Below are 16481 nucleotides of genomic sequence, written 5' to 3'. Positions count from 1 at the left end.
GTTTCAGTATGACGTACGGGCCGGTGTCTCGTGGTATAAATTACGTGTTCTGCCCCTTTTTTCCATACAGTTGTCCGAAGGCAAACAAAGTCACCAGAAGCAAACGTGACGAGCACATCTCGAGCGTCATAAGGAGCATTGGCACGATCTTGAGAGGAAAGAGTCTGGAGGCGGGCCAGTCGACGCTTGGGCACGACGTGAAGTCTGGCCTATTGAATAGTCATCACGTGGGGACCAAGGAAGGATGGTGTCGATCAAGCTTTGGGGTTGTGAGCATGGAGAAGAAAGAAAGGCGCGTGGCCTGTGACTTCGCGCTTGGCGGTATTGTAAGCGTACGTTGCAAATGGTAAAACAGAATCACAATTCTTGTGATCTATGGAGGCATACATGGCAAGCATGTTGGTCAGGGTAAGATTTGTGCGCTCAGTGAGGCTGTTTGTTTGCGGATGGTAAGGGGTCGAGCCCCGGTAATCAGATCCACAAAGACGTAGTAGTTCTTCAACAAAGTCCGCAGTAAACTGCCGTCCACGGCCATCATTCTCTGTCAGCACCGTGACGGAGAATGACGGAGTACAGCAGGAAAGATGAAGCGTCAGCTGCTGCAGCCGAAGCGAGCGCCGCGGTCTCAGTATACCGGGTCAAATAGTCCACACACACACAATAATCCAGCGACGTCCGGTAGTAGACTTGAGGAAGGGACCTAGCAAGTTGACACCAACTTTCTCAAATGGCAAGGGCGGTGGCTTAACTGGCTGGAAGGCACCCACAGGAGGCGTCGTTCATTGTTTATGGCGTTGACGAATGGCATAACTGTAAACGTATTGCTTCGCCATCTTCCAGAGCCTGGGCCAATACAAACGCTGGCACAGTCGGTGGAGTGTCCGAGCAAAGCCAAGGTGGCCTGACGTGATGTCATCATGCATGGCGTGCAGGATCATAGGTCTCAATGTCTAGTTAACTACGGGCAGAAGTGGAGCGCCTTCAGCAGAATAATTCTTCTTATACAATAACTCGTCAAAAGTAATAAAAGGTGAGCCCCGTGCCGGTGACCAAGCGGCATAAAGAACAGCTCTACGGGAAGGGTCATGTTGCTCACGCTTGAAGGCGGTGGCATCGAAAAACTCTGCGGAGACGACAACGAGGTATCCAGCTAAGTCATCATCCGTATCTCGCGTGCTTGCTGGCGGAAGGCGAGATAAAGTGTCAGCATCGGTGTGACAGCGACCACTCTTGTATGTGACACAAAAGTCGTATTCTTGAAGCCGTAATGACCACCGGGCTTATCGGCTAGATGGATCGCGTAGTCAACCAAGCAGCAAAAAGAATGGTGGTCTTTCACTATAGTGAAGTGGCGGTAGTACAACTATGGTCGAAACTTGTGGGTGGCGAAGACTATCGTGAGGCATTGCGGTTCGGTTACGGTATAATTCCGCTCAGCTTTGGTAAGACTACGGCTTGCGCGGGCGATGACTTGCTGGTGTCCGCCATAAACTGTTTCAACGCCCAGGCCACTATCAACGGTGTGAAGCTCAGTTGAGGCTTAAGGATAAGAGTAGCGCGAAATTGGAGCTGTGCAGAACGTTTAGCTGATAGAATGCAGACTCACACTCAGTCGTCCATGTAAATGGTGTGTCCTCGTGAAGGAGCGACGTGACCGGATGAGCTAGGCGCGTAAAGTCCTTAATGAAACGGCGAAAGTACGAACATAGTCCCAGGAAGTTACGGATGTCTTTCGCGGTCTTCTGCTGGTTGAAGTCACGGACGGCTGCAAGCTTCTGGGGGTCTGGGCGGATGCCTCCTTTGTCGACTAGGAAACGCAAAACAAGAGTTCGACTTTCGTTAAAGTGACACTTTTGGAGTTTAGAATCAGTCCAGCTCGTCGTATGCATTCAGTACAACTTCGAGTCATTGGTTGTGCTCTTGAAATGTCTTGCCAGAAATGATAACGTCGTCCAGGTAACATGCATATTTCCCATCGAAGTCCACCCAGGCTCGTGTCCATGAATCGTCCGAATGTCACCGGATAATTGCACAAACCGAAGGGCATTACGTTAAACTCGAAGAGTCCATCCGACGTTATCAAAGCAGTCTTCTCCTTGTCTGGCGGGTGCATCGGTATCTGCAAGTAGCCTGAGCGCAGATCGAGAGAGAAGTACGAGGCAGAATATGAACAGTCAATGGCGTCATCTATACGTGGGAGGATACACATGCTTCTTCGTCACTGCGTTTAGGCGTCTGTAGTCAACGCAGAATCGCCACGAATAGTCTTTCTTCTTGAGCAACATAACTTAATCCGCCCAGGGACTACTGGACTCCTGGATGACGCCTTTCTGTAGCATGTCTCTAACTTGTTCTGCGATCACTTTGCGCTCGGCAGCAGAAACGCGGTACGGCTTCCGTCGTATTGGCGGCGCTGTTCCAGTATTGATGCGTTGGTGCACGCGGGAGTGCGGTGCTAAGCGTAGACGATCTGGTGCAAAATCAAACACTGACGCATTGCGGGTAAGGAGCTCTTGGAGCGCTTGTTGGTGAGAAGAGGGGAGCGGTTTATTAATCATGCTCCTAAATTTTGAAGAATGGTCTCTGAGTGACGAGCTTGCGCCTGTAGATTCTTCTCATCATCTTCTTCAAAGAGTGCTACCTTCAGTCCGGCAGGCAAAACAACTGACTCGGTGGACACCGCTCACCGTCCGCACGTGAGCACAAGCTTCTGCGACTTCGATAAGTGACCGAGGGACAAGTACACTCTTCTTTAGAGTGTTGACCTATTGGAGTTAAATTAATCCATAGCAGAAACCAGCACGGATGCGCGAAGAGGTCACTGGGATGAACATTGCCGTCTGTGCAGGCAAAAGTACACCAGGGGACACGGAAAATATTTCTTGACGATCGTATGGAATGTCATCAAGCGCTGGTGGTCTGACATCGCTGCTGAGTGAAGTTTCAGCAGCCCTGCACTCTAATGTTGCTCCATACTTCCCTAAAAATATATACTAAGAACTACATCATGCGCTTTGGTATGAGGATAGTATTGGCCACCCTCCATTCCTCTGAGTATACCCCTTTTCTCCAACACTCATTGAAATGTTCAGTTAGATAAGAAATTGATTCATCATCCAGATTTTTTAATATCTTGTTAGTTATTCCGTCAGGTCCAGCCGCCGATCTACTATTAAGACTGTGAAGAGCCGCCCTAACTTCACTCTCAGTGAAGTCCCGGTCAAGTTCTTCACATATGCCTCCCGTATACTCGGACAGTTCACCACCAACTCCGCGAAACGTGGTATTTACCTGCCAAACAGACATAACTTTCAGTCCTAGATGATTCTTGAAAGAAAGACACATCAGAGACATGGAAGCACCAGTATCTACCAAGGTCACAGTATTTACACCATCCAAAAGGACTTCTTGGGCAAGTTTGTGCTTAGATTTTCTAGGTATACTTTGTGGCGCAATATACATTTCGTGAAAAGGGACAGAAAAAGGACAGAAGGACACTGTCTTCCTTTCTTCTCTCCCTTTTCAAGAAATGTATTTTGCGCCACAAAGTATACCTAGGAAATTTACACCATCGACACCAACACACACTTTGTTCTTCACCAAGACGCCAGACGGAGGGATTTGAAAAAGTGACCGTCCCATCGACCTCACCCCCATCGGTCGCACCAGCTAGTTTCCCAGCTGGGGCGGCGTAAGTGAGCGGCGACGTGGAGATGGCGATCAACGTGTCCGAGTCGGCGGTGGAGCCGGGCTTCGGTCGGACACAGGGGAGTCAATCCTTGGCGTGTACGTGTGCTCTCGAGGTGGCTGGCGAAAAGGTACAAATGGTTGCCAGGGAGCAGCTTCTTGCATGCGAGGCGGATATGCGCGATCACGCGGAGCGCGCTGTGGGCGATGACGGCAATACCTCGCGATGTGTCCCCGAGCCCCGCAGCTCTAGCACACAGGTGGGATGCAATTTTTCATTTATGTTGGCCGAGATCTCCAAGGCGTAATGTAGACGGGAGACCCACGTCGAGGCTGTCTGTCATGTCGACGTTCAAAACTCGTAGATTGGGGCTGGATCATGGTGTTCTGGGCGTGGTTGTTATCGTATACGGGGCGGTCGCTGTAGGCAGGTCGTGGCCAGGCCGCGGGTGCGTCCAAGTAGCGCTCATCAACGTAGCATTGGTGGCACACACGGTTGGCATCTGGGCCTTGAAAATGAGCCACTTCTCTGGTAACTCACTGTACCAAAGCAGAAAGATCGTTAGGAGCAGATACGTCCCCTTTGGCTATGTTGGTCACGTTGTCCAGCCGGCCAAGCTTCGGAAGAATGCGGCGTGTTTTAAGAGCCTCGAACGTACGACAGGGACGCATTCAGTCGGACAGGGTAGTCAGGTCTTCCTTAGGCATCACAAAATTGTACGCATCTTCGGCGATTCCGTTGAGTAGGTGTCCGACCTAGTCCTCGTCCGACATGTTTGCGCTCACAATTCCGCAATGCTTCAGGATTCCCTCAATGCAGGTAGTACACGTCTCTACCGGTAACTGCGCTCGTCGTGAAAGTGCCTGCTCAGCCCTTTTATGCTTTGAAAGCGAATCAACAAAGCATTTTTTATCGACGAAGCTGTCCCAAATTGTGAGCGCGCCCTCATTAATGTCGTAACACATAAGGGCAGTTCCGGCAAGGAAAAAAGACAACGTTAGAGAGCTGCGCAGACGCGCTCCATTCATTAAGGCGGCTCATCTCTGGTAGTATGCCAACCAGTCTTCGACGTCCTCATGCGCATTGCCTGAGAATCTGCGTGCTTCTCGATGAGGTGTACAGTAGCCAGTTTGCCTCGGGCGAATGCTTATCTGTCGCAGTTTCCTCGCGAACGCCGCCTTTTGTTTGCTGCATCGAAGGGGTAGTATAGCTGGGCTTATTTACAAAAGTTATGGATGGTTAACGTAGCACAAGGGACCGAACGGTCATCCAAGGCCAACAGGCAGCGGCTAGCTCCTTGCGCATTCCTCTACTACCTCAACTGCGGCAGAACTAATGGCCCTGCGTCGAGCACTGGAATTCATTGATTCTGAAAGACCTAGAAAATGGGCTGTGTTCTGTGATTCAAAACCGGCATTACAGTACACGCAGTCAGTTCTCCGACACGGATGTTATGACCAATTGACACACGAAATCGTGAAACTTTACCATCACGTCCAACAGAAGCGTCACGAGGTTGTTTTTCAATGGGTACCTGGCCATTGTGGAATCAGTGGCAATGATTCCGCCGATAACGCTGCTCGCACGGCACATAAAGAAGAGCACAGCATTCCAATTCCGCTTTCGAGGACAGACGCCGCAAGGCAGCTTCGACACCTGGCACGCAGTCTCTCACTGACGGAGTGGAACTCGCCAAACTTACGGCTTACAAGACTGAATCGATTAAACCCCTCCCTGCAACTCCGACCTCCACTCGGACTTCCTCGACGTGAAGCTACGCTTCTCTGTCGCCTTTGGTTAGGAGTTGCCTTCATAAAGGCATACTCTACATTAATTGGAGTGACTGACAGTGCAGCATGCGAGGTCTGTGGCACCGAAGAAAACATCGACCACCTGCTGTGCCACTGTCCACGATATGCCCCAGAGAGACAAGAACTTGCCAAAGCTTTCCACAAACTGGGCAATCGGCCGCTCTCTGTGCAGGTGCTGCTGGAACACCGCCCCCATCGCCCGTCGGCAGATAAATCGGTGAAGGCGCTTTTGTGCTTCTTAAGGATGAGAGGCTTGTGGAGACCATCTGTGATTATTAATGCAATTTCTGTAAGACCACACGCGTCAGCGAACTCACCGCAATTTCCTTCTTCCCTTCTCTCCCCTCGCTCCCTGTAATTTTTGTTTTCCCCTATCCCATTCCCCCTGTGTAGGGTAGCCAACCGGACGCTATTATGGTTAACCTCGCTGCCTTCTACTTTTCTCTTTCCCTCCTCCTTCCCTTCGGCTGCGCCGGCCAGCGTGACCACACACACACACACACACACACACACACACACACACACACACACACACACACACACACACACACACACACACACACACACACACACACACACACACACACACACACACACACACACACACACACACACACACACACACACACACACACACACACACACACACACACAGGCGAGAAGAAAGGAGGTTAACCGAGGGGCCCGATTTTTATTAGTTATATCATAAGAAGCCAACAAACACTCACACCAAGGACAACATAGGGGACATTACTTGTACTTAATAAATGAAATAAAGAAGCGATAAATTAATGGAAATGAAAGTGGATGAAAAAACAACTTGCCGCAGGTGGGGACGATCCCACAACCTCCGCATTTCACGTTCTCGTGACGCCTGCGGCAGAAAGGATGTTTCACATCTGCGAAGGATGTGGGATCATTCCCCACTTGTGGCAGGTTGTTTTTTCATCCACTTTCATTTCCATTAATTTATCCCTTCTTTACTTCATTGATTAAGTATAATTTTTTCCCCCTAAGTTGTCCTTGGTTGTGCGTGTTTGTTGGCTCCTAATGATATATATATATATATATATATATATAATAGTTGACATCAATAAAGAAGCGTGTTTGGATCAGTGCGCTTCTTCCTACTGTTACTGTTTACATTTATGGACGAAGTTTAATAAACAGGCTGCAGTAAGTGAAAATATGCTTTCAAATTTCAATAAATGTTACGTAATTCTGGAAGAAGCCAACTATCATCTGCTCGCGCTCGGCCTAGAATTAGCCTTTGGCCACACCGCTTATCAGTGTCGTGGCTGTCGGGTATAGTTTAGATTTAAAGCCAAAATCGGAAGTAGTGGCGTTTACGTGAACATCGAAAATCAAACTGGAACTGCGGGCCACGCTTACGTCTAGTAGGCGGAGCGCCGGGGCAGTGCAAGGCATTGATTGAAGAAGGAGCGGAAGCATCGCGAAAGATGTGTTTCACTGCCTGTTTTAACTTCGAATGCATTTTCCCACTTCGTTAGCAAGTGGTTCTGTGCCTCTTTAAAGCAGCTCCGCTAGAGACAGTGCACTTCGGTCTGTACAACAGCTCTAGTGATATTATTTGCGTAGCGCTACATCGGCAGTGAAGATGAATCTGCAAGTCTGATGCGCACTTAAAAAGGGCAGAGTGAAGCTTCAGCAAAGTTAGCGACAGACATCCTGGTGTAGGTCTATTGTTCGCCCAGTGCCAACTAGTTTTGTCGTCGGAATAATCCCGGCGGAGCGCTTTTGTCGATGCCGCAGACAGACGGTCGTTGGCTGCGTCTGTCTTTGTGCGCTACTCGCGCAGCAAGCAGCCGCTGCAGGCGCCGCGGAATTGAAACCTCGTGGCAGAGGCGAGCGTTTCGGGGATTGTTGCGCGCTTCTTCCGATAACGCCGTATGTAACTTTTCGCGGGCGCACGCCATAGGCACCGGCTAAGCCGTGCAGGCGGTCTAAAGTAACGGTTAAATACTTAAGCAATGGCGTGCAGATGAAGGGCGGACATGAAAATATCAACGCAGAACTTAAGGACATGATTTGAGAGAGCCCACGACGAATCACACTTTTCTTTCCTCTTTTTTTTTAACTGCGAAGCATTTTTTTTCTGAGAAACCCGCATGGGTTTCATTTGTATAGCGTCGTGCTACACTCGTGCGGATGACAATTTTCTCCCTTTAAAAGTCTAGTTCCGTGTTTCTACACTTCAAAATGGCCATATAGGCCCAAATAACAGGCGTTAAATTATTCGTTCAATTTGCCTGATTACGCACGCGGAACCGCGAGCTCGTAATGCGACTCCCCTGTGCCGTAGTGGGGTGGCGTAAAATGTGGCTTCGCGATACCACGCGACAAGCCCCTGCTGGTGAAGTGACTGTGCGTTCAATCGGGAGCTGCGCCAAGTGCCAATCAGCATCAGCTCGTGGGAAGAGGGAAGTGCGGCGACAGCCTCATTTTACGCCACCCTTCTACGTCATAGACAGGTAGGACATTGAGCCGCGCTTCGCGATGCCGCATGCGTAATTTGACGCCATTTATTTTGGTCAACGTGGCTATTTTAAAAGGAGAAATACGAAACTGCGCTTCCTGGCGATGCCCTTCAACGTTCCAATTTAAATATGTGCCGTAAAGTTTCTCACTAAGAAGTTCATTACGTAATAATTGAATTAATGAATTATTTGCTTTGTCTTTTTGGCAAATGTCCGGCTGGGCAAATAATCCATGTGTAGTGACTCAATTGAAAGAAAATATTGTAGGCTTTAAAAAAAAAGCTGTTCGAAGTAAGAACAGCGCGTACAAATACACGCTGTATAATTTTCTGAAGCGTGAAATAAATACAAGCAGTCTGTTAGCCTTGAAGAAATTCTAGAAAATGCGCAGGAATTTTCTGTTCAGTGACAAAAGACGCGTACTATGTACCAGGCCGTTTAAATCATAGCACCCGTTGGCGTAACGGCTCGCGTATGATGCAGCCGGCATGCCCGATAAAGGAGTGCATGCGGGCGCAGCAGGGATGGGCGCAGCAGGAATGCACAGTTAGTGAAGACGACGGACCACTTGCCTGTCTCATGTACCGCACCGATGCCTGTAACGAAAAAGACGGGCAAAAGGTCACGCGCAATGCAACACAAACGCACAGGGGAGGCAAGCGTTCAAACGCAAGTGCTCTTACGCCATCGCCTTTGTCTCCTTTCTCTCCCTGGGGTCCGGGCTTTCCCTGCACGCAAGCAGTGTAGAACAAACACTTCAGAGCCATGACCTTGCTAAGCGCGCATCATTCAAGCAACCTGCAACTTTGCTCATAAGGTGACAGAATGTGCGGCGCACGCAGTGCACAGGAACGTTTCACTCCGTATACACGTTCCTGCCATGATGGATGCGAACGCTTGATACGATTGATTTGTGGGGCTTAACGTCACAAGGCAATACTACGAGGGACGCCGTATTAGGGAGCTCTGGTTTAATTTTTGCCAGCTAGGGTCCTTCAACGTGCAGTTAATTGATCTAAGTACACGAGCGTTCTTGCATTTCTCCTCCAACGAGATGCGACCGCCGCGGCCGGCTGACACTTGACATGGACAAATCACGTATTAATCACAGTGTACCGCGTCGACTGACGGAGAGCCTCTGCGACGAGTGTCAAACTTCTGTTTGACGCTCGTATAGAGGAGCTAGCTAACCACGGGCTCACAAATTATTTCTAACAGCGTTCGCTCCTCGGCATCCTTAGGTGATACGTACAGTTGTGCCTCGCCTGACATGTCCCAATTCCTTTGTACAATAAAGTTTATTCTCTCTTTCTCTCACAATGCTGTAAACAAACGCGCCATCCACTGTAAGATTAATCCATGTCACCTTCACTCAAGGTTTTCCGCATGTTGCTTGCTGCAAAGGTCAGGTCACGTGAGTAGATTGGTTGGTATGCATAACTCCGGGCACGTGATAATCTGCCCTGCTTTGAATTTTTTCCCTCATTTGTTCCATTACAAAAAGAAAGACGTCAAGAAATAAATTGAGTGACGAGTTCGTCTTCTTACACAATACAGTAACGTTCTTCGTAAAAGCTGGCAGCGCTAGAAGTACCACGCGGTCTGACACGATTCGACTAGAGGCATGTGCTGTGTTGCACTCACGGGGGGTCCGGGCAACCCCGGCATTCCCATCAGGCCAGGTGGACTGGCTTCTCCAACGCTGCCTTTTTCGCCCTTGGCTCCGGGTTGCCCCTGCGGAAAGTGTCAGTGCGCAGGTACGCTGTTGGCAATTACAAGCTCTTTCAGCCCAAAATATATGCGCACGTCATACCCCACGTTGACAAGATCGGCGACGTCCCCAACCTTAACGAGGCGGCACACGAGGCTGCGCGTACACTTACAGACCACGCGGCTTCACCCGACCACTCGGAGAATAAGGACGTCCCCACTACATACAATAAAATCACTAAACACTACTATCTACAACGTAGAAAGTATAGCACGCCACACCGCACGCTCACTCGAGCTCAAGCGGTTACACTCAGAATGCTACAAACAGACCCATACCCCACGCAAAACAGACTGCACCATTACATGCCTGAGCTCTACGACAAGTCTTGTTGCACCAAATGCAATACATCCATTAACGTATATCATTTACCCTGGCCGTACTCGCAAGCTCACAAACTCCGAACCGGACAAGCGCAAGTTTGAAAAAGCAATCCGGAGCGAAGAACTCGCTCCCGAACTCTGGGCCGTCCAGCAGGTCCACGACGCCGCCAGGAAACTCAACCTACCGGTTCCGTCGTGGGAGACGACCACTCCATGAGAGCCCAAAACTCTCGTGGCCTGCAGGGCCTGAATAAAGTTGATTTCCTTCCTTCCAATAAAGTTTTATTCTTCGACAACCAGCATGGGTTCCGTCCCGGTCTTTCATGTGGAAAAACTCAATTGTTCGAATTTACAACCGGTCTAGACTTCAACCTGGATTCTTCAGTTTAGACAAATGTTATCTACTCAGGCTTCACGAAAGCTTTTGATTGTTCCCCACATCAGCGACTAATGGAAAAGCTTTCTTGTCTAAACCTTGACCCTCAAGATCTAGTCTCGATTAGCTGCGCAGTCATCATCGGTCGATCACAATTCACTGTTGTTGGCACTTGTCGTTCCGACACTGCGAAAGTCAGCTCCGGTGTTTCGTAGGGCTCAGTTAAGGGACCTCTGCTCCTTTTAAATTTTTATTAATGACCTTCCTATTAGTATCTCTTCCCCCATCCAAATATTCGCAGACGATGGCGTCGTTTGCCGCCGCATAACTTATGTTTAGGACCAGACAGGGGCGCTACTAAAAGACGTAACACTAATTGAAAGATGGTGCACCAATTCATTAATTAGACTCCACGTTAACAAATGTAAGCTGATGGAAGTTTATAGCACTACTCGACTCACATCGTTAACTAGGCATCACTGTTTCAAATAATCTTTCAGGTCTTTACACATGGACAAATTAGCAGTTGATACATGAAAATCTCTCGTATTTATAACACAAAACCTTGCAGTGTGCCCTCTCCTTATACGAAAACAAGCCTATGAAACCTTTAGACAGACGAAGCTCGCATACGCATCTGCGCTTTGGAGTCCTAATCAAATATGCGTAATTAACAAATTGGAAACTATTCAATATCGTGCAGCATGTTGTATAACATCTACGCACAGTCCTCAGAAGAACGTTGCTCAAATTAAAGTGTCTATTGGACTCGAGACATTTCATCACCACTGCAGGATCACTAGACTTTGCCTCTTTCATGAATAGTACTACGACTTCAGTCATCTACATGGGAAACTTCTCATCCCGCCTACCCACACACCACGCCACCTTTTTAATTCGTGTAGTGTCTAGCGTTTACACACCCGGTTCCACTAACACTTTCAACCAATCATTTTTACCATTACCAATTGAAGAACTGAAGCAACTAAATTTAATCACACCCTAAACTTATGTACAAGTTGTTCGCTATACTAAAAAATGCATCCTTGGCTGGCTGGATATCCGACTTTCTTTCCCAGCGTTCGCAATATGTATGTTTCAACTCTACCAACTCACCCTTGATGCCTGTTTCATCAGGGGTTCCCCAAGGTTCAGTACTGGGTCCTCTTTTATTCCTGCTTTATATTAATGATATCCCCCTACACACCTCAGTTAAAATACGCCTTTTTGCAGACGATTGCGTTTTATATCATAGAATTAAATCTCCAACTGATCATGGTGTCCTTAACAATTCTTTCGCTGACTTCTGTAACTGGTCCAAAGCATGGAAAATGAATATCAACTTTTCCAAAACTTTCTCCATGTCTTTTGCACGACGCTCATGCTCTTCCGTCTTTGCCTATGCCTTTAATAATATTACTTTAAATAAAGTGTTCGAATTCATACATTTAGCTAACCTACTAACGCACGATTTTTCATGGTCGAAACACATTGATGTCACCTGTAACAAGGCCCTTAAAAGACTAAATATACTTGCATCGTATGCTGCATCTTGCTCCTCAAGAAACTAAACTTCTAACATATAAAACCCTCATTCCCCCCATGCTCGAATATGGCTGCGTTGTATGGGTTCCATACTGACACTGTGACGTCAAAAAACTAGAATCAGTGAAAAAAAAAAGGCAGTGCGTTTTGTTTGTAGGAGATATGACAAAGACTGTTCGCCGTCTAATTCTCTTCCCCTACTTGGTCTCGCTCCTCTTGCAGAGCGTCGCAAACTTGAATACCTAAAATTGCTTCACAAGGTAATCATGCAATTCTCCTCGTCTCTCCTCTCTTCATAACTATTTGACTTTTTCCAAACCCTCATCTACAAGGAGTCACCAAGCTCTAAATATCTCTACCTTTTTTCCCGCACTGATTCCTTTAAATATCTTTTTTCCATGATCAATTGAAATCTGGAATTCATTACTAAGCAACATCCGTTCACTACCATTGAAAGAATTGAAGCAAGCGTGTTTATAATGTCTTTATGCTTGTTGTTCATCCCACTCCTGCAATAGCTTCATTGAGGCTGTAGTATGTATAAATAAAATACTCAAAGCTATGCCACTTACGCTTTTCTGCGTCTTATGAAATGTCTAGTTGCTTCTCATATTAATGTATCCATGTTTTGATGTATCTTTTCTTTGTATCCCCGGCGTCGGCTTTCATCCCTGCCCATGTGGAACAAGCCAGCAGTTTCCCTCCAACTTTTACAAACGATAACTCAGACAGCCCCTTGAACTCGGCCCTGACCCTTGAATTTCAACATCAACGACACGACACGAGCGAACGAAACTCACCGTAGGTCCGGGCCTTCCCGGGGCGCCATCTTCTCCTGGCCTGCCCGGGTGGCCGACGCTGCCCTTGTCGCCCTGCGCAAGCCACACAGGTCGCCTGGTCGAGCGCTGCCTTCGCAAACACACATATGCGCACACACACACACACTCGGCACCCGAAGAGCGGAACGAAACGGGTGCCGTAAAAACTTGTGTCCACATTACGAGAGCCTGGAAGAGCAAGGATAAATAAGAAAGAACTCGCCGCCTGACGGCGGTACACTCGCAGCGTCTGAGCGAAAGACAAGTCGTGTCTAACGGCGGGTTAAGAATATTTCCGGTCGACGCTCCTTGGGCAGTGCCTCCAGACTCGCTACATGAGGCAGCCAAAGAAGAGCGGCGTATAGGCTGACTGAGAAAACAGAGCAAGAAAGAAATATTCGGAAAAAGAATAAAAATGGAGCAATTCGTGAAATAATGGGGTACAGCTAACGGAAGAGGGGCGGTAATAGATACACGTACACAGAGCAGAACATAAAAGATGAGCGCTCATCTCGAATTGAATTGTCGTCGTATGTGTGCGTCAATTTGCGCCCCCCCCCCCTTTTAACAGCTACGGTTCGCCAAGTAGCCCACCAAGGAATACGGCTACAACAACGGGGCTTAAAGTCCCTCAGCAACACAGCGGCAATGAGAGGGGCCGTAACAGAGAGTTTAGGAATAATTTTGACTCCCATGGGATTCTCTAACGTCGGGCCAAAACTGGGCACAGGAGCCTTTTTTTTTTGCATTCGGTCCTTACAGGAATGCGACTGCCGTGGATGGTCGGGAAACGAACCCGCGACATTGTGCGCAGCAGCGGAACGCCACATAGCCTCTGAGTCACAGCGGCGGGTAAAAATTGCAACCGAAGGCAAGAGCAAGAATTGCAGGATGCTTGGATTCTATTGGGCGTAGCTGAGCTTTCGCTAACGTTCCTTGATTTACCATATATACTTATCGCACCAGCAGTTGCACTGGGTTTTCTTCCATTTTATTTGTTCTTTTTTTGTTTTTCTGCGAAGCTCGTACAAATCACGTAGCCAAGGCACCCACGTACACAACGCTTCATCATAAAATGACATATGACATAAAAGGCCGAGCGAAAGCTCGCATTCTTTGCGTATCAAGCAGATTATGTCCATACGCGGTATACAGATAAACGATCCAATGATTACTGCTATGCGGCGTAGTTCACTAATTCTTATCTTTATTTCACTCACTACTCTCGGCGGCGGCCGAGTGACAGCCACTGCGTTCTGCTGCGGAGCACGAAGTCGCGCGTACGACTCCCGAATGTGGCCGCCGCATTTCAATAGGGAAAAATAAAAAAAAAACAGGAGAAAAGAAAAAAAGAGCCGCTCGTGTACTCGGAGGCGCACGTTAAAGAACCCCTCATGTTGTCAAACGAATCCGAAGCCTTCCACTGCGCCGTCTCTCATACCCCACTGCGTAGTTTCGAGGCGTTAAACCATTACAACTTAATTTTACTAGTCTGCTTTAGCGGCAGTCGTATTCACAAATGTCAGCCACTCGTACAGAAATGTCCCTGCCTTATAATGGCCCCGTGTTTTGAACGCACCTTACGGTATGTGTCAGACTGAGTGTGCTGGCTAAAATGTACCGCCCTCACTCCCTGCGATTGACCTATATGATCACGGATTTCTACGTGAATCAATGACGTAAGCCGGCTTACGTACGCAAGAACTCAAACTTTGCTTGAGACGGGAACCAATGTGGCTTGCGCACTCAAACCGTTTACGCTTCATAATCTAAAGCTCTCTATTCCATTCCAAGTGTCCCGAGACGCGCCGCTCGACCGTCTCAGAATTTACTTTAAAAATCATGGCATATTAGACGCACAGCGCAGAGCCTTTTCACAAATTATTCGTCAGGGGAAATTTTTATCGTCCTGTACGGCCCTTCCAACGTGTGCTGACTGAATAAAACATGGAGTCACAAGAAAAAAATTACTTGAAAAATTATGTTCGCCCGAATCTCTACAAACTCGGTCCATCGGATCGAAGAGGCGCCTTCAATAGCAGAGCTTATTCGAAAGCTGTGCACTGAACTTGTGATTTGTAGGTCTTTCTGGCGCAAGGGCCAAGTGCACCGAACTGCTTTTGATGCATCCTCAACTTGTAGTCTCATATTTGCAGTTTTTTGAAAGCAAATACAGTTCTTCTTTTTACTATAACTTTAACAGGAATCGATCATAGTGAAATTGCGTAACTTAGAAAATGACGCTGTTCTGACAACACGATGTAATATCATTTTGAAAAGAAAGAAAACGTTTAAGTGCATCTCGATACCAATTCAACCGTAATGTGAACACTCAGGCGCGCTGAGCAAGCGCACAACGCAATCGATGGAACACTCTTTTGCTTATTCTTGAGGTTCTCCGATTTTTGCTTTATGGGTGATATGAATTATTGAAGTCTGCCCGTGCTGCATACTCGGCGTCGCTGTCTATCTCCACTTCGCCACACATCACCGAAGCATGCCATGCTACAGCACTCCGAGCGCGCAGCGTTGGCATGCGGCGAATTTCCACGGCAATTGAGAGAGAGAGAACACATGATAAATGAAAGGTCGGGAGGTTAACCAGGACTGGGCCCGATTGGTTGTGAGGCTCTAATACACGTATACAGGGTGTCACAAATATCATGCACCACGATGTAAAAATATGCAAATGACACGTAGCTATACAGAGCCAAGGTAATGTTGTTTGCTGTCGCTTGGAGATACTTAGATTATTTTTGCATTTCACCTAATTACATAATCAGTCTTAATTAATAAACATCGTAAACATTACAATTCGATGAAAACTGTCAATGAGAAAATTGCAGAGCGACATGAAAAGCTCCCGGTACAGCTTTCTCTTGCTCAACACGTGCTGCATAAAAGTGTTTTTCCGAGGGCGAAAGAAGCCCGCGAATGCACGAAAAATTGCCGCGTGACTGGCCGCTCCAGCTACGTGGCATTCGCATATTTTTAAATCTTGGTGCATGATAGTCGGGACACCCTGTATAATGTGAGATATGCTGCCTAGCTACAAAGTGCCAAGAACAGTGCTCGTAACCGCGCTCGAAAAACTGGACAATCGCCCCTTTACAGAGGAGAAAGCTCTAGGACACTGGTCCAGACGGGCTTCGGCACTCAAGGCCTTAAGGGCTTTGCTGAAGTTTTTAAGGACATGCGAATTGTGTGATCGCCTTTGAGTGTTGTATCGCGTAGTATCGCGTTACTGCGTGAATTTCCTTATTTTTTTTTCTCCTCTTCTTCTTCTTTCTCCTTTTATTCCATTTACACCTTTCCCCAGCACAGGGTAGCCAGCCGGTACTTACACTGGCTAACCTCCCTGTCTTTCCTCCTCTTTGTCTCTCTCTCTTGTGGCAGAAGTCGTTGGAAAAAAATACCTTTACCTTCAAAACTGGCCCAGCCGGGGCAAAAGTTAGCGTCGACGGCCTTTCAAAGTTACCATATTTTGTAGCGTACCATTAGGTTACGTTCCGCGACTGCAAGTTTACGTGAGCGTTCACACGGCTGGCATCACAACCATAACGACTCACATTAGCGCGCTTGAGAACAACGAGTACAGTAAAGCCATACGCAGGAATTATACGCAGGAATACAGGACCTGCATCGGACTCT

General features: G+C 47.8%; 1 protein-coding gene across 9 annotated transcripts in view; it reads right to left on the bottom strand.

Annotated features, from left to right (window-relative positions):
- LOC139060753 (collagen alpha chain CG42342-like) overlaps positions 1-16481 on the bottom strand; it is a 462978-nt gene that overhangs the window by 55030 nt on the left and 391467 nt on the right. For all 9 annotated transcript variants that reach the window (XM_070539846.1, XM_070539853.1, XM_070539840.1 and 6 more), the window contains 4 exons: positions 12813-12884; positions 9642-9731; positions 8681-8725; positions 8570-8593 (listed from right to left, as the gene is read on the bottom strand). In XM_070539846.1, the coding sequence (XP_070395947.1) occupies positions 8570-8593; positions 8681-8725; positions 9642-9731; positions 12813-12884 (231 nt within the window). The remainder of the gene's footprint in view (positions 1-8569; positions 8594-8680; positions 8726-9641; positions 9732-12812; positions 12885-16481) is intronic.

Source organism: Dermacentor albipictus, chromosome 1, assembly GCF_038994185.2.
Source record: "Dermacentor albipictus isolate Rhodes 1998 colony chromosome 1, USDA_Dalb.pri_finalv2, whole genome shotgun sequence".
Classification (NCBI taxonomy): domain Eukaryota; kingdom Metazoa; phylum Arthropoda; class Arachnida; order Ixodida; family Ixodidae; genus Dermacentor; species Dermacentor albipictus.
The sequence above is the reverse complement of the archived record's forward strand: the minus strand, read 5'-3'. Positions and strand labels throughout refer to the sequence as shown.